Source organism: Mesoplodon bidens, assembly GCF_964165515.1.
Source record: "Mesoplodon bidens genome assembly, chromosome: 8".
Lineage (NCBI taxonomy): Eukaryota > Metazoa > Chordata > Mammalia > Artiodactyla > Ziphiidae > Mesoplodon > Mesoplodon bidens.
The window spans coordinates 82,643,266-82,665,773 of record NC_138165.1 but is presented as its reverse complement, the minus strand read 5'-3'; the positions used below and the strand labels follow the sequence as shown (position 1 = coordinate 82,665,773).

The 22,508-nt window shown below is 38.9% G+C and overlaps 1 protein-coding gene across 2 annotated transcripts in view; it reads right to left on the bottom strand.

Moving 5' to 3' along the window:
- The window catches only part of PARD3B (par-3 family cell polarity regulator beta), a 1,049,764-nt gene that overhangs the window by 486,038 nt on the left and 541,218 nt on the right, over positions 1-22,508 (bottom strand). For both annotated transcript variants that reach the window (XM_081242115.1, XM_081242116.1), the window contains exons 9-10: positions 20,567-20,706; positions 19,326-19,454 (exon numbers count right to left, since the gene is read on the bottom strand). In XM_081242115.1, the coding sequence (XP_081098241.1) occupies positions 19,326-19,454; positions 20,567-20,706 (269 nt within the window). The remainder of the gene's footprint in view (positions 1-19,325; positions 19,455-20,566; positions 20,707-22,508) is intronic.

Sequence of the window (22,508 nt, the reverse complement as noted above, 5' to 3'; positions counted from 1 at the left end):
AAGCTTTTCATTTCTCCATCGAATCTGAATGAGATCCTTGCCAGGTAGAGTAATCTTGGTTGTAGGTTCTTCCCTTTCATCACTTTAAGTATATCATGCCACTCCCTTCTGGCTTATAGAGTTTCTGCTGAGAAATCAGCTGTTAACCTTATGGGAGTTCCCTTGTATGTTATTTGTCATTTTTCCCTTGTTGCTTTCAATAATTTTTCTTTGTCTTTGATTTCTGTCAATTTGATTACTATGTGTCTTGGAGTGTCTCTCCTTGGGGTTATACTGCCTGGGACTCTGTGCTTCCTGGATTTGGGTGGCTATTTCCTTTCCCATGTTAGGGAAGTTTTTGACTATAATCTCTATAAATATTTTCTTGGGTCCTTTCTCTCTCTCTTCTCCTTCTGGGACCCTTATAATATGAATGTTGGTGTGTTAAATGTTATCCCAGAGGTCTCTTAGGCTGTCTTCATTTTTTTTCATTCTTTTTTCTTTATTCTATTCTGCAGCAGTGAATTCCACCATTCTGTGTTCCAGGTCACTTATCCGTTCTTCTGCCTCAGTTATTCTGCTGTTGATTCCTTCTAGTGTATTTTTCATTTCAGTTGTTGTATTGTTCCTCTCTGTTTGTTCTTTAATTCTTCTAGGTGTTTGCTTTTTAATTCTTCTAGGTCTTAGTTAAACATTTCTTACATCTTCTTGATCTTTGCCTCCATTCTTTTTCCAAAGTCCTGGATCATCTTCACTATCATTATTCTGAATTCTTTTTCTGGAAGGTTGCCTATCTCCACTTCATTTAGTTGTTTTTCTGGGGTTTTATCTTGTTCCTTCATTTGGTACATAGTTCTCTGCCTTTTCATCTTGTCTATCTTTCTGTGATTGTGGTTTATGTCTCACAGGCTGCAGGTTTGTAGCTCCACTTGCTTCTGCTGTCTGCCCTCTGGTGGATGAGGCTATCTAAGAGGCTTGTGCAAGCTTCCTGATGGGAGGGACTGGTCGTGGGTAGAGCTGGGTGTTGCTCTGGTGGGCAGAGCTTAGTAAAAATTTAATCCACTTGTCTGCTGATGGGGGGTGGGGTGCTTAGTTCCCTCCCTGTTGGTTGTTTGGCCTGAGGTGACCCAGCACTGGATCTGCCAGGTTCTTAAGAGGGACTCTTCAGAGGCCCCAGTGTCCTAATAACTGGCTTGGGCTGCTGAATGTTGCCTTTAACTTTGCATTATTCTTCTTCAGTATTCATCTTCCAAATGTTTTTCTCCTTTGCTCTTATATATACAGGAAAGCAGGCCAAGAGTAAGGGAGCAATTTCTGTGGCCTTAATTCCTGTAAAATCAGTCTGTAATTACAAGAAGTTTAAAAGTTCAGCATACTTCCAATAAATATTTCCCTAGATGTAGGCTTAGCAGAACTTTTTTCTTCCCTGAAATAATGGATCTTCATTTTCCAACAAAGTAAAGTATGCTTCAAAGAATAAACAAGGACTCTCTCAATTTAGTTCATTCCTAAGGAATTAAATTTTTTAAAATGAATCCATCACAGGTCCATTTTTACTCTGATACATGAAAAACGAAGAATCATCTAAGCATAAAGAGTGAATGAATCTTTTTAGTCAAGCATTTTCCTGATGGTACAGACCTACATTTTTTATGATAATGAAATCATACACATAGGGAAACATTTTTATTTCATATGTGTGTATATATATAAAGTGCAGCAATTATTTTCATCTCAAAGGAAATTTTACAGCAAAGTTATAAGGGAATCAAAGACTCCTTACTTAGTATTTCCAAACACCCAGTCTTTGTGTCTCAGCATGCAAGCTGCCTCTTCCTTCTCTGATTTTATCAGTAGGAAAACAATTTGCCTTCCTCTGAGTTCCATTCTTCTGTTTTTCTCCTTTTCTTTTTTTTTTTTTTTGCGGTACGCGGGCCTCTCACTGTTGTGGCCTCTCCCATTGCGGAGCACAGGCTCCGGACGCGCAGGCTCAGCGGCCATGGCTCACGGGCCCAGCCGCTCTGCGGCATGTGGGATCTTCCCAGACTGGGGCCCACCCAAATCCGCGTCCCCTGCATCGGCAGGCGGACTCTCAACCACTGCACCACCAGGAAAGCCCCATTTCTCCTTTTCTTATGATTCTCATCCCTTTCTTTCTATTCTTACAATTATTTGCTGGTGTGCCTGTTTTGATTCCACTATAGCACTGTGATCTCACCAAAGGCAGGAATTATGTTTAATTCAACTTTCAATCCAGTTTAGCATCTGATAGAATGCATATGTATAAAAAATATTTGTTAGAGGATGACTTCATGAATTATTTATTTGATGCTTCCCTGCCATAATGCCCTTCTTGAAATAATAGCATTAAAAGGCCAAAAAAAAAAAAAAGGGACAGATATGTCTTTCATCTTATCTATAAAAGCATAGTTTTAACACTTCTGGCCTAAACTTTCTAACATGTTTGTTAGATAGAACTGAAGTTAATTAATTAAATGTTACCAAGAGCTTCTCTTACTTTTTAGGTGGGGTTCTCCCTAAAAATAATTCTCTCCCCTCCTTCCACTTTGACACCCACTGAAAACTCTTACATACCAATCAAAACCCAGCTGAACTGTCACCTGCTCTCTGTGGCTGGGCCCTCACCTGGGTCTCTATACATAATTCAATTATAGCACTAATCACATTACATTATAGTTATTTGTTATTGTATAAATCTTCAAGGATTTCAAGGGCAATAAGGTCCATTGCACTTCTATTTATGCCACTAGCACCTATTCCAATGAATGCCTGAGAATAAGTGTGCAGTAAATATTAAAGAGCATTGCAGACAACTGCTGCATCAGTTAGTTCTTCCATTGCAGCTCAAATGGGCGACATTTTCACTAATATTAAAAGTAGTTTAAAAACTGCTAGTTAAGTCCTAATACTCTGTAATATAGACCACTGTCACCACCATCACCTAATGGAACTTTGGAGTATTAGGTAGTGCATTTGGGATATCTACAGCAACAGCGATCCCACTTTCTCATTTCTATAATAGTGCTAAGCTTAATCACAGCATGTTTGTACTTTGATGCCTATGGAGGGCTGAGCTTTGCAAGAAAATAGCTTGCAAATGTTTCTAAGAACTCACATTTATTTTGGCTCTTCTGATCACCATATCCGCTCTTGAGTTTTGATATGGGGTGGAGTAAACCTGTCACTCACTTCTCCTTTATTATGACAGCTGGTACTATTTGGCAATTACCCTGTTCAAATTAACCCTAAAAAAGCAATTTTTTCACATTCAAACCTAAGGCTGTGTCTATGTCCACTCCTAAACAATTGTCTAAGAAGTTTAAATTCACTTATTGAGCGAATTCATTGGTTCTAAATAAAACTGAAAAGCAAATAAACTAAAAGTTGCTTTGACAGTTTTTTTTAAACTAAATTGGGCAGCATCGTGTAAAACACCAAATATATTTGGTATCTCCCTGTCTTTGTCCTTTCAAATGTATTGCACATTAGGCACAGATAATCCAGAATAATTTTTATACTCTATTTGACCTAAAGGAAAGCTCAAACTCTTAATTCAAATATGTTAATGACTGGTAAAAAAGACACCTGACCAATTATTTTCTTGTTAAGGCAGTCCTTGATCCCAGCCTTTGTCTCTATGAATGTAGAGTTCATCTCATTGTTTTAGCCACATCAAAAGTAGGGCATGGCTAGACAAATATGCATGATTTATAAGGGAGCCATATTTTAGTGATACAAAGCAAGCCGTTTAGTGTTTAATGGGGACCGTATGTTCAAAAGCCTCTTCATCTTATTTTTTTCTTTTCTGTTACATTGTAGAACAGAAACCCAACCTACTAAAAAAACAAGCTGAGAGACATAATCAAAGAACCAAAAATTTCTATAAGTGAAAATCATTTACTCATATAACTCAACACAATAGACATTTATCAATTTTAACCATTATTCAGCATCAGTACACTTTGTACTCTGTCTAGATCTCTAACTTCCAACAAAAAATATCTGTACTAGTAGTAAGTTCAGCTGCAACTTCCTAGGAAATTTTATAAGTGTTCTAAGAACACTGTGTATGAACAAGAGCTCACTTTTTCCCCTTAGCATCCTATTAAGATAATCTCCTACCTCCTCTTAAAGAGAAACAGATTTGGGAACGTAGGGAAAAAAAAAAGAATGGTCTTCCTTTTATTTTTTTCACTCTCTGGTCTATGGTAATTGATGTCGACAATACCACGCTCAATCATCTATCTCCCGTGGGACAGTACTTTCAATTAAACCTTTTATTTCATCCAAGAATGCCTGTTCTCATTGACCACTGCACTTTTTATCTGTGGGTTTATGATAATCTAATGCACATCTCCACACAGGCAGAATGGCCTTGCTGTTCTTATACCAGAAGAGAAGTGCAAAACAAAGTTAGCTCCTGTAGAAGGCGGGAAGGAAACCGCATTTGTTTAACACAGCAAGAGGCCTTTCACTACCTGCCCAGTGGCCTTGACAACTACACTGCCCTGGCCTCTCAATGTGCTGGCTGCCCTTGCCTGGTTGCTCCTGCCTGATAAGACATGCCCACTCCCTAGAGAGCTACTGAGAGCTGAGGGTGAGAGACAACGCAAACTTTGGGTTACATTTTCAAAGGTTTGTGAAGGAAGTAAGACATTTACATGCTATCGGTATTCTTTTTATGAAGAAACCCTACAGGTTAAAGAGGAACCTCTGAACTACTATTTGACTGCAAAGACTGGGCTTAAAAACAAATAAGCCTCTAGCTTGTTTGTAGGTATTTTGCCTTTACTTTCTTTCCAGCTAGGATGTATATGATTTGGTTCCCAAAGTACACAAAGAAGTACACAAAGAAGTACACAAATGATAGTGGCATGTTATTAACTTAACCACCATGAAAAATTACATATATATATTTTTACAGTCATACTCAGGCAGCTGAAGACAAGGCTCGATCTAGTGCACTTCTATCTCCTTACCATATGGGGAATAAGTCACTCTTATGTAGGTCCTCACACATGAACATGTACGTCAGCCTTCATCTTTGTTTAATTTTCTTGCATGCCTACATAGCTCATAAAATTATCAAGTTGATAATTACATTAATATTTAGTTATATAATTTATTTACAACCTGTCTAGTACCCAAGAGGAACTGAGGTGGCTTGCGTTAATAATTACATTGAAAATATCTGCCAAGTTTTCAACAAGGTGCTAGTGTGGACACAGTCATATTTTTCTAATAGAAGAATCCAGAACCCAGAGATTTTTTTTTATTCCATTAAGGATGGCCAAAATATTAATGAATAGTGTTTGTAACTCATTCACTTTTCTCTATGTGTAATGGAAATAAGCTTTAAATAAACTGTGACTGTGGGTACAGGCAAGGCAATTTCTAGTCAGAAAACAGGTTGTATGCTGTAAGTTGGTTTGTAAATTTGATTCTTGGGACTCGATTTTTTTTTTCCTAAAAAGAAATACTGGTAAATTGTGCCTAGGTTTCAATTAGCCAGCATGGTTTGTTCACTCTGCAGTATCTTCAAAACATAACAGTACATAGGAATTTACATTCTATTGGATGGGCTATATTTAAGAATGTTCTATGGGAAAATACACCTAAATTTCCAATTTAGGAAAGAAGGAACACATTCTCTTCTGAGCTAGCTATGGGAGAAGTCTCTTATGGTACCCATAGCTATGGTGGTGTCAGGAGAGTATTAGAAGAAGGGCTCCATCTGTGTCTACTAACTACTATGGCAACAAGCACCACAATGGCAGGGGGTTGAAAAGGTGGCCAGAAGAGAGATATCTGTTGGCAATTAGTTAGCTCTACATTTACTTAAGAGAAGGCATTCTTTAGGTCAGAAGCTCCCAAGGCATTCTGAACTGTGGAACAAACACTCAGAGGTGGACTCCTGCTGCCCATTTATATATACAGATTATTCATAATTCAGGCATTGTCTTTATGGCGTGTCATGCCAAGATCTGATGCACAGAAATTCACAGAAATTTCCAGTAGGAAGAGATCTAAGAGACCATTTAGTTTAGTCTTCTCATTTTATAGATAAGGAAAGTCTTCTCCCATTTCACTATCAAAATACTTCTTATTCTGATGATTTAATCTTAGTATTTATTAGTTTATCACTATCTACACTATCCAACCCTGACTCCCGGCCCCCCATCCAGGTCGTGGGATGGGAAAAAAAGGGAAAAGCATATCCCTCACCTAGGGAGAAACGTATCCAGAATAGAGACAGCAATTTATGTTTAGCTAGAATGTCATGGTTAAAATGTTGCTAAACAGCAAAGTAGGGAAAGAGGAATGGCTTATAGACATTTTTATCTCTTGCACTCTATTTGCACTAAGAACTCGATAAAAATTTTGTGAATACAATACAGAAAGATAAGACCCAAGAAGTTAAATGGCCTTTCTAAAAACTCAACCATCCAGTGGAAGCCCTGGGCTGGTAACTGAATCTTACATCCCTGACCAATACTCATTCTGCTATAAAACAGCGTACTCACTAACTTTCCTAACCTAACGTGAGAGACTGTAATATTGGTCCCAGTGAATTATGTCTTCTTGAAACATGACTACTGCTCTTTCTGTCCAAATGTAGAATCTATCCACCTCTCTTTTGAATCTTGATTGGCCATGTAACTTGCTTTGGCTAAGAGAATGAGGCAGAAGTAACACTGTGCAACTTGCAAGGCTGGGCCTTAAGAACACCTGCATCTTCTGCTTTTGCTGTCTTGAGAATGTCATGTAAGGAAGATGTACTGCCTTCTGGAGGATGAGAAGGCACATGAAGGAGAACAAAAGTGCCCCACCCAACAGCCAGCACCAACTGAAAGCCTTGTAAGGGATGCCATCTTGGACTTTCCAGCCCAGTAGATGCTCCAGTTGAATGTAGGCTACATGAATAAGCCCAAACACAGAACTTATAAACAAAGACCTTATAAAAGAGGGCTTCAAATAGATCCTCAATTCACATTTGAGGGGTTTCCTATGCTATCCCTAGAAACAGCCTTGTTATAGACTTGCAAATTTTGCTGGGATAGCATAAGTAGCCAAAAAGAATATCACTGTAACCAAGATGCTTCGTTTCTCTACTCCTTCCTTTTCCTCAGTTTTCCTTCCTGCCTTTGGCTTATGCTTCTCCATATTCCTGGAAGTTTTTCCCTCTTTGCTTCTTTGAATTTATTCATGGCCCAACCAAAGTCCTACCCCATAAATGAAATTTTTCATGATTTAAAAACCCTTATTAATTTCTTTCTTTTTAAACTTCTAGTTCACTATTAATCTCTCAGCTTCTTCCTTAAATTTCTACACCTATTTCCCTCCCACTAGCTTTCCCCACAGATGATAGGTACTATGCCATATTCTTACCCTGTTTCTCTAATGGCGCTTAGCATTGCCTATAAGCTCCAGTAGTTCAGGGATCACGATTTAGTGCATCTTAGAATACCCAGTGCCTGGTACAACACCTAGCATAAATAAACAATAAGTATTTGATCAACTGAACTGCAAATAGATGTTCAGTAAATATTTATTGAACAATTGGGTCCTGTTATCATCAATGTAGATCCAGACATAGAGGGAAATGGAGGCCCAAGAAGACAATTCTCCTGAACATCAGTCTCTCTTTGTGTATCATGGATGAGAAGCATTTGATCTCAGGGAGATGGAGTGCAAGCAAGTCATGGGTAACATGTTGTGGTTGGGTGTTTTTGTGTTTTGCCACTTTCTGGTTTTTTGCTTGTTTGTTTCTGTGTGTTTTTCCCCTCCAGTGGGAAGTCAAGGGTCTACAGTTGAAAGATGTAGCTGCTAGGAAGGAGAGAAGAGAGCCCTGTTGAGTCAGGCTGAAAGTCTGTAACACCTGCAGGGTGCTAAGGCTGACAGTTCCATAAACCAGGAGCCAGAGGCACCAATATTTATGCAACAAAGACCAGCAAGGGGAGGCCTTGTTGTTCTTGGGGATGATATATTTCTCCATTCTACCACCACTTTCATCTACTACTTGGCATTTTAATGTAGTTTAACATAATATACTATTACCTTCCTCTTCGTCACCACCTGGCATTTTAATGTAATATAGAAATAAAAATATTCTGCAGTTGAGAGATACCATACTAAGTGTTATTTGCTTCCAGAAAGGCAGGATGATAGGTCAGAGCAAGAAAGAAAAGGAGAGAGGCAGGAAAAGAAGAGAAAGAGGAAATATAAGAAAATTGAAACAACATTTTAAGCTGTTAAACAATCCTTCCTTAGGTCCTAAGCCTCTAAGAAATGCAAAGAATTAATTACGGAAAGACTCGGTGATAAAAGTCCTTCATATAACTCAGTAAGTGGCCAGGAAATATAATTGAACTCGTTTATAATTGAATATCCTGCCATTGGGGCAGATTTAAAGAAGGGTATACTTAAAGAGACAAAACAATATTATATGTTCTTTTGTCTTCTTAACATTGTGATAAAACATTCTTTTTTAAAGAGAGAACTAAGACTGGGGTGGGGCTTTCTTTAGGCAGCAACAGGAATTGAATAGTACATGATTTGCACTTGGGCATCTTAATTTAAATAATTATAATATCTTAAAGAAAAATGCATCTTAACTCCTTCGATGTTTTATTATATCTGACAAGTTCAGTAAAAGGGCACCTATCTAGTGGTGCATTATGCATCATATGTTCCGCACACTCATTAAAAATAATGAGAACATATTTACAAGTCATTGCCCAGAGAATCTTTAGGGACAGGGCATGGGAAGAGGTAAGTGGCAACAGATTGTTATTTAAGTGTCTATCTCTGTTTTATCAGCCCTTAGGAAATAAGAAAAAAAAAAGTAACAGTCTTAAGTTGATATTCTTTTTTTTTTTTTTTTTGCGGTACGTGGGCCTCTCCGTGCTGTGGCGTCTCCCGTTGCGGAGCACAGGCTCCGGACGTGCAGGCTCAGCGGCCATGGCTCACGGGCCTAGCCGCTCTGAGGCATGTGGGATCTTCCCGGACCGGGACACGAACCCGTGTCCCCTGCATCAGCAGGCGGACTCTCAACCACTGCGCCACCCGGGAAGCCCTTAAGTTGATATTCTTTAACGATAAAGATCACACATTTTCTTGAAAAACAGACAGATGCAACATGTTCAAACCTCTCAGTATACTTTCAAAGTGAAATGGACTCTTGCGGCAGTTTCACATGTGTGGTATTTACTTTGATAACAGCTGGAAAAGTCGACCACAACCAATTATGGCAGTACTTTTTTTTCCCTTAATCTTTAAATATCCTTTACAAAATGAACACATTTCCTTATCTTACAGCGAATGTACCTTAACAAATGTACTGATCACAGGCATCGGGGTAATTAGGCAAATCAAGGTCATCCCCTGAGCTTTGTAACACCTTCTTATCCAGCTGTTCCATATCAACAGCTGGCATGAATTACTGGTAACATTTTGCTAACTGGATAATAAGAAGGATATAGTCTGTGGCTGGTCACAATATTCCTTTCTCTGAGCTGTTTAAACATGGATATTCAGAAAACTCTTCTTTTTTCTAGCCTCCGGAAGCCTAATCATGGCCACAGTGGCCACTAATAAGACATATGTCTTGTGCCATGAGAGTACGGCCAGATCTCCTGGCTCTTCATCTTTAACTTTGCAAGAGAATGTAATTAGGCCCCAGTCCTCTGAATGTCAGGAGAGCTTCTTTTCAGCACAGAACACTCCTCCTTGCACCACCTCCCAAACTCCAACAAAACCAGTCTTGTGATAAAACCCATTAAGTATTTTCATTCTGACACCTGGAAGCCATACAACCAGGCAAAATGGCCAGCACTTCCACCATCTGTTTTAATAATGCTGAACCAGAGCATTTATCATCATCTATTTTATCAAGACTAGATTTTGCTGACAAGGGTTCAGTAAAATTCTTTTAGGTATGAGTACTTCCCAGGGAGTAGCAGATGACTATTAATCCCTCAGCCTTGTGGGTTCTTGAATGCATTTTAAAAAATTGGCAGAGATTAAGGGCCTGGTCTTTTAGTACACAGCACAAGTGAGAAGGTATGATGCTTATCTCAGTGAGGTGGAAGTCTTCCTTTAAAAATATTTCTGATTTTGACAAACAGTATAAATTCTGGTACGGGGCAATATCTCTGTGCCTCATTTTTTGCCACCTTTAAAATAAGATAAATGGGAACAACTAAGCATAGTGGCTCTGTGACAGTACACGAGGATTACTTTCTTAGGAGCTTTACAAACTGTGACCTGAATTCAACACAGCAGAATGGGGATGGTAGATTATGGTCTATGCACGGAGCCGGTGGAGGATACCTTACCTGCAGCACACCATGTTGGAGATAAAATAAGTGTAACTGCAAACAAATGCCAATAACCCAATCTTCTAAGCTTCCCTAAAAGTACCTCCCTTTGGTATGTGTCTAAATCTACAAGTTACAAGGTGGCACATAACACATTTTGAGCACTATCAAATTGAATGTGAAAATTTTAAAGCACAATCGAGTTGGGCCTGAAAAAGTCAAGTACAATTGAGTTTGCCTAAATGAATCGGGTGTAATTGAGCTGAGTAACTGGATTGCGTTCAGTGCTGGACCTCTGCCAAAATGAGGGGCACGTGGCTAAAGATACGCAACTCAATTGGGCTTGAAATTTTCACTGAATACCGTTTTTTTTTTTTTTTTTTTTTGGCCGTACGCAGGCCTCTCACTGTTGTGGCCTCTCCCGTTGTGGAGCACAGGATCCGGACACACAGGCTCAGAGGCCATGGCTCACGGGCCAAGCCGCTCTGGGGCATGGGGGATCTTCCCGGACCGGGGCACGAACCCGTGTCCCCTGCATCGGCAGGCAGACTCTCAACCACTGCACCACCAGGGAAGCCCTCACTGAATACTTTTCACAGAGCAAGAAACTGTTTGAAGAACAGAAAGATAAAGTTGAAAATGTGATTATTGAAGCTAGTCAGCTATAGGCAGTAAGTTATCCTATAGGCCTTATTACACTCTATAACTAGACCACTATTCCAGTGGTTCTCAAATTTGAGGGAGCATCAGAACTACCTGGAGTGCTTGTTAAAATACATCTTTGAGCTCTACCCCTAGAGTTTCTGATTTCTTAGTTCTGGAGGGAGCCTGAGAATTTGCATGTTTAACAAGTTCCCAGGTGATGCTATACCGCTGGTCTGAGACCATGTTTTGAGGACCAGTGTTCTAACACGTTATTGTAGCCAAGACTGAAATGTTTTAAAAGTAATTTAAAGTACTTTTAATACTTCAAAAATACGTCTAATGTTTTAAAATAAAAAGTACTGATACTTATTGTTTTTATATACCTTTATAAATAAACTGTACAACTAGACCATGCAAATGTCTTCATGATAATTTAAACTACCTAAACTGTCATTTAGATTTATTTAAAAAATTTTTTAATAGATCTTTATTGGAGTATAACTGCTTCACAATACTGTGTTAGTTTCTGTGGTACAACAAAGTGAATCAGCCATATGCATACATATATCTCCATATCCCTTCCCTCTTGCGTCTCCCTCCCACCCTCCCTATCCCACCCCTCTACGTGGTCACAAAGCACCGAGCTGATCTCCCAGTGCTGTGCAGCTGCTTCCCACTAGCTATCTATTTTACATTTGGTAGTGTACATATGTCGATGCTACTCTCACTTTGCCCCAGCTTCCCCCTCCCACCCTGTGTCCTCAAGTCCATTCTCTATGTCTACATCTTTACATTTAATACTAACTATCCCTACCCTCATTGTCTTGTGTGTAATTAGAAGTTGATAGTGCCCTGATATCTAAGGAAATCTCTGCATATTTTTTGTTTTAAAATGATTGTAGCAGGATGGATAATGCATTCAATACAGATTAGATATAGATCAGGGGTAATAGCTGTTTTAGCAATACCTTTTCCAGCTTTCTATACTGTCTACTTTAATAATGCATAGCTTTCACTTATTCAGTCAACAAATATTTACTGAGCACACAGTGTGCACCAGGCATGGGAAATAACAGGAGTCAATACTATTCGACACCTACCACGTGTTAGCATCTATGCTCAACTAATTCTCACAACAACCCTACAAGGTAGGTGCTATCATCATCCTTATTTGACAAGTGAAGAAACTGAGGCAGAGAGGTTGAGTAAGGTTGTGAAGCAGGGATTCACATTCAGCCCATGAGACTCCCAAACCTGGACTCTGAATTGCTATTTGTCTACAGTCCTTAAGGTGACTCAGAAGCATGGTAAGTTTTGAATATAAATGGAAAACTAAATGGGGCTCCATAACCCAAACTTGGGGGTTCAAGGAGGCTCTGTAAGTAAATGTTTTAAGGAGTTGTACAGTGAGAGGGAAGGGCGGGGGTGTCCTAAGCAGAGGGAAGTCTCACAGCAATTGATTGACAAAGAGAGGGCACTGGTAACATTTTAAACAAGTGAAAAAAAAAGTTTGGAATGGCTAGAGAGCAGGGAGAAGGCAAAAAGGCTGATGATCACTGGGCCATAGACCAGCTTGGGATCCATGAAAGGAACACAATTCTAGGCCAAAAATAATTGTTTTCTTCTCCAAACCTGCCTATGTATCTTCTATCTCCAGACATCCAAACTCAAAACTTGGGTAGATTTGATATATCTCATTCCATTACCCTAACATCTATCAGATGCCAAAGCCAAAGTTTTCTATTTCCATACCCCTCTCCGTTCCCAGTGAGTGGGAAGCCCTAACTGTGCACTTAATCTCTCTCATTTAGATGAGTAATAACGATAACAAGTAACATTTGCTGAATCCCATTCTATGTGCCCTATACATGCATCTCATTTAATGCTAACAAACAGTCTCTTAGGTAGACGAAACTCTGATCCCCATGTTTGTGATGAGGAGTGGGGGCAGAGGGAAGTAATCGCGGCCATTCAGCCAATCAGTAGGAGAGCCAGGATTCAACCCAGGTCTGACTAAACCCAGCTCTTAAGCTCCCCGTCATTACAGTCTAGTGAACTGCAACAGATCCTAGCAGGTATCCTAATACCTTTTCACCCCTTACAAACAATACCACTCATGATAGCTCCTTGCTCAGTAATCTAGCAGGATGGGCTACTTACTATCTCCTTGATGTATTTTGTATTTTCCAGTCTCTGAGTATCTGAAGATGCTATTTCCTTCCCCCCGTAGCTCTGCATTTTGAAATCCTACTCAATCATCAAGATTGCTCTCAAATACCATTAGGTTCTTAAAGGTTTTTTGGTCCCCAACTTTGAATTCCCATAACACTTTATTTGCGTAATTTGATCAACTCATCACTCTTTTTTTCTTTATGGGCTAGAAGCTTCTTGAGGACAGGGACACATTTTGTTGATGCTGGAGGTCATGTTGCAGAGCCTTGACTACTGGTTGAACAGAAATGCAGTAAGAAGGAAACCAAAATTTCTGTAGAAAGAGGCAGAAATGGAGATTATATCTTAGCAAGGACTCCATCTAAAGTCATAGAACTGAGTTACTTGGAGAATCTATAAAATATAGCAATGAATTTTGGTTTTTGCATAATTATTTAAATTCCAAAACATAACTTCACTCTGGTTTAGGTAGGAAAAATCATTCTGAAACCATCCTTCAATTTCTGCTACTTATCCACAACTAACCACTATAATATTCATTCCTCCTTAAGTACCTTGGTTAATTAAGCATGGAATCATTTTGAATCAAATAGCCACAGCGAACAAAATATCAGTTAAATGAGGTTCATCTAAGTTTTCAAAGTAAAATTCTTCCATGATTCACTACGTTAAGTCATTTGACATTTGAGGTGTGAATTTTTCACTTAGGAAGAAGATAGAGTAAACTGTGAAGGGGTCATTTGCTAAGGTAGTTACCAGGACTGGTGAAACGGTAGTGCTGGAATACACCCATCTCAGCAACTATTAAGGGAGCCTCCACATATGCATACATCAGTTTTTTCTCAGCAAAAGTGATGTTCCTGAGGGAAGGTCAGATCAGCATGACAAACATGGCTAACTTTGGGATCTCAATCATTCCAGGCAGGAGCACCTTGCTTGCCTGAAATATAGTTATTGCCCCTTGCAGAGGCCAGTGCTTAATAGCAGGCAAAAATTATAAATACATTTGAAATTTTCCCAGCTTGTTTTACCCACCAGGGGTTGCTGTGATTTTCAGGATAAGTTAAAAATAAGGCAGCAGGTCAGAACATGAAACGTTAAACAGGTTAACAATGAAATGGCAGAATACTTCTTTTCCCCCCGTAAACAAAAGAAGACAGCCACATACATGTACACATACATGCACATATGTGGCAAATAATAAAGTGCTGCTTTCTCTGAAGTCCTTAAAAATATAGGCATGAAATACATAGAAAACCTTTAGTTTTTCAGAATCTTTTCTGAATGGAAAGAGAGCTTTATCTGACACTTTGCACAGGACAAAAAGAATTATAGGTATCGGGGATGGAAAAGAACATGCAGACCATGTCTCTCACAGAACAGACCAAACCACCGAATAAGTAGCATCATTTTTGTTTCAAGGGCAGGTGCAGATACAGAAGTTTCACCTTCTGATTCTATTACCAACACTAATCTCAAAGTCCCTTTTGCAAAAATGTTCCTTATGTGAACACCTCTTTAATAAACTCTCACCCAGTAAGGGGATGAGAACATCAAAGGATCTTCTGGACTGGGATTCTGGAAAGATTACCTTTGAAGCACAGTTCTTTTGGTAAAAATACTAGAAAGAGCTAAATAGTAATGATGTTATTATATAAATTCCTTTCATTTGATTTTCAACCCAGGCTGCCACAGATGGAAAGAAAGTTGGCTAAATGTGCTGCTGTACTTGTGATACTAACCAATTGCTCAGGAAGGAAGACATGGACCAGCAAATACAAGCATTCAGCACAGTTCTCTTATGTGGCAAGTCAGGAGAAATGACCAGGAAATGGATGCTGAGGCCTTTGGAATGACAGAGGGTCACATTCGAGAGACCATCCTATATTGGGCCTTCCTGTGGAACCGCTGACCACATGCTCCCTTGGCTGTGAGTGTTAAGACTTCACAGGAAGCTAATGATATCAAGGAAGTAAGGAAGATTTAACTGTCAGAAAATAGGCAGAGCAGTGCTGTTAAGAGGGTACAGAGCTCACGAAATAGCACAGCTTAACAAAAGGGAGAGGACAGTTTCTCAGAACAGGAAACCAATAAACAGTTTGTTTTCTTCAAAGGAGATAGAACAAGACAAAAGCAGGAAGTGCTGTCCTTCCTTCATCCTGCCAGATTTTCAATGGCAAGTCAAGTGTGTGCATCAATCACAATAAGGGAGAAGAGACCGACATGATACCACCTTCAATTTTTGGAAAGAAAAATACAAAGATGTATCACGTCGCACACTCTTCTTTATTCTGTGCTTTCAAATAGTCCAGTGCCACATTCTGAGTATTTCCCACTGAAATAGCCCCATGAATGCCAAATATGACCTCTTTATAAACTTCCTGCAGAGTTCCTGCTATTTAGCATTCAAGACAGGTATTTGGGCTGGAAAAATAATATTATTCCACATTTCTCCAAAACAAAGATTCTGGGTCCACATTACTTCAGTGCTTGTTAGCCTCAAAGGCCCTTGCTTTGCTGTGGTTACAAAGAATATTCCACATATTTGGATAGTTAGAAGTCAAATATTTTTTAAAGAGACTATTTGCTAGAGAATTCTAAGAGAATGGATACTAACCACATGCCCTCCAAATTTTGTATAACACAGAAAATGATGAGAACAAAGAACTTATTTTCACTTATAATCTCATAGTTGCACAATTAATTTAATATACTCCCTGGTGGGCTTGGCCTATGATATCACTTTCTGGGATAGAAATCCAATTTCACTAAATTATATTAAATGAGAGTGAAATAATATATACAGGCTGCCGGGCTTGTAAATTTGGTTGGTTACACAAATTTTGTCTGTAATTCTGTATTTTGGATACCAGAATACATATTAAAATAATGAAAAAGAAAACAATCAATGTTCAAAATAGTGGTTAATCCCAGGTAAGCCTGCATAAATCTATTTACCCCATAATACCTATACAGTATTGTGTTTACAATACTACAGAAGTGGTAATGTACTAGAAGAAACAAGTATAGCTAACATATTTAGTACTTCAATTGACCAGAAGCAACACTTAGAGCTTTGCATGAATTATCTCTTTTAATTGTCACAGAAATCTAATGATACAGATGAGGACTGAGCCTCAGAATGATTTTGTGATCTGCTCTGGATCACACAGTAGGTAGTAAGGATAGAAGTTGAGCTTCAGAGACAATATAAATGCTAAAAAACCTAGGCATCTAGTTCCTGCTGACTGTGGGCCCATGGACAGGTTACTCAACCACCCGGAGCCTCTCTGTTTTCTCAGCTACAAAAGTAGAGCTGGACTCACAGATTCTTTCAGCTCCCTTTAGTCCAAGAATTCTATTATGCCATTTGCTAACTTCTAGATGTAATTGTCTTTGACTAGAAATGCTTTCAGGGTTTCAAACTGAATAAGATCAGCATCCCTTTCCCCCTTACTGGGGGCAGGGGTGGGAGTTGGTGGGGGTAGGCGGGGTTGGGAGAGCTTATAGGAAGAAGGAATTAGCTGTGCAGTTGGGAATTCTAGAGGACATATGGAAAAGGGGTATAAGTAACTGTTAGATGGGGAACGAGGGACTCGTGAGTATTTGAGTTCCTAGCTGGAGCTCTGCTATTGGGTTCCTTCGCATGCCTAGGGGCTGCCTGGAATATTTCTCTCTATATGCAGGATTTTACTCCTCCCAGGACCACAGTTCAAAAGAATACACAATCAAAACTTCCTAGTTCTCCTATCCCTGAAACAAGTACATAGTCCTACTGAGGTTTTCTAACCACTTTTATCACCAGCAACCAACGAATTAGATAAGAAGTGTAAGGGCTTCCTGCTATATATCCATGCTGCCCCCTTTTGTGTTGTTTCTTTTCACTTTGACCCTTGTAGAGAAAGACCAACATCTTTGGATAAATAAAAGATTGAGGGAAAGAATCCATCTGAATTTAGAGAAAAAAAATCTAGAATTCGAGTTTTGACAGCATTTCTCTTTAGGAAGAGTCGGGAGCTTCAGTGAGTAGATGAGGCCGTAACTCAAGATTCTGCCTTCCAAATCGCTGAGTGTGAAGGAGTCCAGTAGCGGAAAGGAGGCAGGGAGTGCATCTCCCCTTCCCTATTTTACCATGGATCGTCTCAAAGCATAAAAGAGGACAAGAGGAAACATGGATAAGATGATGGGAAAGATAACGAAGGATCAAAAGGAAACTCCATGGTACAGAAACGTGGAAGGAAGGGGTTCCTTTGGCCAGTACTAAGGAGGCTTAATATATAAGAGAGGAGGTTCAGGAAGGCTGTATATTCAAATGTGGATATAAACACAGGTAACAGAATATTAGACCCAGAGTAGGTATCTTAGAGGTTATCTGGTCTTATCACCTTACCAACAGGAGAATTGTTTCTGGAGCATCTTTGACAGATGGTGAGGCAGGTTCTGTTTCAGTATGCTAAATAACCTGTTTCCTTCTTGGACAGCTCCAACATTTAGAAAGTGCTTTTAACATTATCACCTCCAACTATTTGTTTTGGAACAGGCTCACATAGGGCAGGAAAGTAGTCTTAATTATTTTTGTATCCCCAGAACCTCCAAGTTAGTGCACAGCGCATGCTCAGTAACTTGTTTGTTGGATTAATGCATAAGTAAATTAACGGATATAAACTATCTGAAGAAACAGACTAAAATTTACTTTCCAATCCATACAATAACTCTTTATATATGTGATAGCAATTATCAGTACCAAACATTTTTTTTCAAGTTAACTATACTCAATTTTCTCAACACTCACTCTTCTGATGATCTAACTAGGGGAACCTATCATATTACCCATATGTGCCTTTGTCGTTTCTTATATAGATTCAAAGGAAATAAAAAACAAAGGGTAATTAGAAGTCCTTTGACCACATCTATTCTACTTTATTATTAGCCATAAAAGTCCTTTGAAGTTTCTAAAGCCTCCTTAAATATTTCAATAATAAATATTATGTGTTCATTGTAAAAAAAAAAAAGAGAGAAAATAAAAATCTCTCACAATCCCAACAATCTGAGTGCATCTCCTTCCAGCTTTTTAAAAAAGATTTTTAATGTAATTTGCCATACTGCATATGTCATTTTATACCCAACTTTTTACTTAATAATATACTATGAACATTTCTCATATTATTATTAATTCCTCACAGAGACCATTTTAAGTACTTACTATATTTCATTGGAAAGCGATCCAGTTATTTATTTAACCAGTACCTTCTTGTTGTACCATGCCCAATATATCACTATAATAAATAGGACTGGAGGAAAAAAATCAATATAGAAGAATTTTTTCCACATCTTTGATGATCAGTTTAGGACAAATTGCTAAAAGTATAGTTACTAGGTCAAAGGGTACACTTTTCTTTTTTTTTTTTTTAAGGGTACACATTTTTAATAAGACTTGAAATTCTCTTTCTAGAAATGCCTTTCCCAGCCTTCAAGACTAGGTTAAATTCCCTTGTTATATATTACTGTAGCACTCCACAGTTTGCTTTCATAATCTTCATCACCATTTTAAATACTTGATTATATTTTAATTTCCCTTTAGACTGCTAATTGCACTAAAGTACGGCCATGAACATTTCTGCTGGTTGTGTTTTGCACAGGGCCTAGCCCATAGCACATACTCAATGTGCATTTTATTTTATCAAATATTGTTAAATTGCCTCCTTGAAGGGTGTTTGAATTCGTACACTTGAAGCACTGTTTGCATTTACCTACCTCACTGCATCATCACAGCATCACCACTAAAACAGTGATACCCCAAATGGCGGCAAAACACTGTCAGTGTGATTCACTTTTTTTTTTTTTTTTTTTTTTTTTTTTTCTTTTTGCGGTATGCGGGCCTCTCACTGTTGTGGCCTCTCCCGTTGCGGAGCACAGGCTCCGGATGCGCAGGCCCAGCGGCCATGGCTCACGGGCCCAGATGCTCCGCGGCATATGGGATCCTCCCAGACCGGGGCACGAACCCGTATCCCCTGCATCGGCAGGCGGACTCTCAACCACTGCGCCACCAGGGAGGCCCGTGATTCACTTTTTAAATTTTTTTTACAAAGGAAGCCCGTGACTTAGAACTCATTTCTCAGTTATTATGAATTCACTGAGTGCATTATGTTCTGTATTGAAAATTCAGTAAGACTGTGATCTGAACATTACCAGCTCTCGGGGCAGAAAACTTCCTTCCTGGCGGGCGATGACCAGTGATGCAGTCTCTCCCTGCTTGGTGCTCCTCAGCATGGCCACGAGCTCTTCCTGAGTTCGTCCACTGACATCTCTGCCATTTACCTAATGCAGGCAACCATATGAGCAGCCACAATTAAAACACTTGCCATCCCCTTCTGCCCTAGATGGTTTTTGAAAGCAAGCAGCAAATGGGCTCCCATGATCAATGAAGCTCTGTAAAGATGAAAACTGAATACATGAGCCCAAACCAACTATGTTTATGATACTAGCAATATACCAACCATCATTATTGTGGTGCTGGACAGTCTCAGACATTCAGTAATTGGCATCAGCAGTTTTCCCTAAGACATCACATTCTTAGCAAGGACAAATCAAACTGACAGATACCAGAGAATGATTCCTCAAGTAGGAAGGAAGCTGATTTCAAATGCTTAGCTGTTACCATTCTCTGCCAAATACAAATAGGAGAAATGGACCGTTATCACACAGTAAATTCTTGAGGCATAAGTATTTTTGTTATAATTCTACAATTTTCCATGTTTAGAAAATTATAGTCATCAGATTACCATAGATTATTGGAGGTTGTCATTTGGAGCTACATTAGTCATTTGGCCCATTTTCTATCATGATCTAGAACTATATACAAAGCTATAGTGCTACTTCCATGCCATGAGAAAGTTCAATGGAACCAGCCAGTTTCAACGAATATGATTTCTTGAAAGGTAAATTGACAATATATATTTAGCCAAGAAGATGATGCTATCAAACAAAAATAAATGACAAAAAAAAATCCTCTTGCTTTGGGTATTCCAAATACTTTTCTACATGCATAGACCAACCTGAGACAGGCTGGCCCACTCTTGGAGAAGTTGAAGGGAACTGTTACAAGAGCTTGGGTGCAACTTTGAAATCCTTAGCCCTAATTGAATATATGATGAACTCGTGGATTTGACCCAAATTCCCCAGGGACTCTAAGAGGCGGAAGTAAGAAAGAGGAGATAGGGAAAACTTTTCAATATCATTTGGCTCCATATCGTTGCCCTTATTGAGGACTTACAAAGATAGGCTATTGAGTAACCAGTTTTCTAATTAAAGTCCTTATCTTGTCTATAAGTACAGTTTTCAACATACTGAATTCAAAATTTAATAAATTTTATATACTTATTTCAAACACCAAGAAAGATTTTATTGAAGATATTCCTTCTAATTCTTACCTCCAAAATTCTGTCCCCTGATTGTAGGCGGCCATCTTTTATTGCTGCTCCTTTTGGTAAAATGTTTTTTACAAAAATGGGACCAGGACCATGTATGGAAGAATCTCTGGTAACCACAGTGAAACCAAGTCCTTCAGGTCCTAGCGTATAAGACCAGGAAAACGCACGGTCACCTTCAGCAGGAGTAATATTATATTCAATTGTATAGTTAAATCCACCTAATTTAGACTAATGCAGAATAAGTGAAATATTGACATTCCAGTAAATATTTTAAATATGCTTCAGTTTTTCTGGTTTTAAATACAGATTACAGTTCCTTATAGGCCATGATTGTATCACAGTGAATTTAGGGCCAGTGTAGATATATAACACTTTTGTTTACTAAGGTCCTAGAAGAAACACCACATGTTATCAATATAACTGGGAGACTGATTTCTCAGTAAACCATAACCTGACTTCATACTTTCCTGAGAAGCAAGAGGCCATCTGACATGTCAGGCTTTCAATCAACTAGCCAGCCTAGTTGGCTGGTTCCCCCTCCCCCTGAGTCTCCATTCCTTGTGTACTGCATCCCATTGTCCCATCACTCGTTCCTGTTACTCCTGTCCCGCTCTCTTGCATCTCCAGTTTCTCTCTTTGAGTTTATGTCTTTTTTCACTCTATGTGAAGGCATGCTTAGATTTCTCTACCCTAAAGAATTCTTATGTCAATCCTACTGCTTCTTCAATCTTCCATCACCAACTACCTACCCATGACCGTATCCAGTCATTTTTCCTATTCTGATCTTTCCCCTTTTCTAGCTTTGACACTTCTCACCAACCATTTTCTTGAAATTAACTCACCCCTTGGTATTCATGTTTTTAGCTTCTGATTATTTTCCTGCCTCTCTGATCACAACATGTCTGTCACTCTTTCTCTTACCCATCGTTCTCCCACGTAAACATAGATGTTCCCCAAGCATCTGGAACAATCTGTCCTCTAGACTTGCCTGGCATGCTCCTGGCTCCAGCTACCATCTCCCTGCAGATGACACTGACATCACTTTGTTTGTCTCTAATCTCTCTGGTGTCAGTCTCCAGCATATTACCATGCACATTCTTTCACAAGCATTTTAAACTTCACTATGAACTTCCTTCTCCAACCCAGATCCTTGTCCTTTCTACTTAAAATTCTAATTTCTTGTAATGGTATCTCCATTGCACAAGCCACCCTGGCTGAAAACCTCAGCAATAACAGTAATTCCTCTCTCTTCCTGCCTACATCCAGTCAGCAATTTAGGCATACATATTATATTCAGACAGACACCGTGCACCCTTTACTGATCCCTTGTTTTATGCTCTCTTCTTTAGTATATCTTTTTCTGTCAGATTAATCTTCCCAAAACACAGCTGTAGGATGTAATATTCTTTATTTTTGCATTCAAGGCTTTCTGATGGATTTTTAAGGTCATGTTCTGTGTCTGATTTATCTATTCTCAAAGCACTCAACCCCATGTCTTATACATAGCTGCACAATTTGTATGAAAAGCACACGTGATGTATTTACATAAAAAGCCTAATTGTGCCTCCTATCAATACATTTTCTTCTGAGTATAGAATTCTTATAGGAGAAAAATTTTGACCAGAGGGTTTTTCAGAATAATCTCTATATCCCAATTAAAGGTACATGTAATTTGCTTTAGATATATGTGAACAAGTATTCTAAAACTACCTTGTGATCATTACATTTCCTATTAATTCAGACAAGAATCCATAAAATCTTGGTTTCTTTTGAATGGACTCTTGAAAATCACAGTGGGTTGTAGAAGGTTGCAGTGGGGGAAGGGATTATCAGGAGAAGTTACAAAACAAACAAAAGCACAGAAATACATGAATGTGTGTGTGTGTATGTATAATATTGCGTAAATATCTATGAACACACATGATCTAGTCTTATTGTTCTG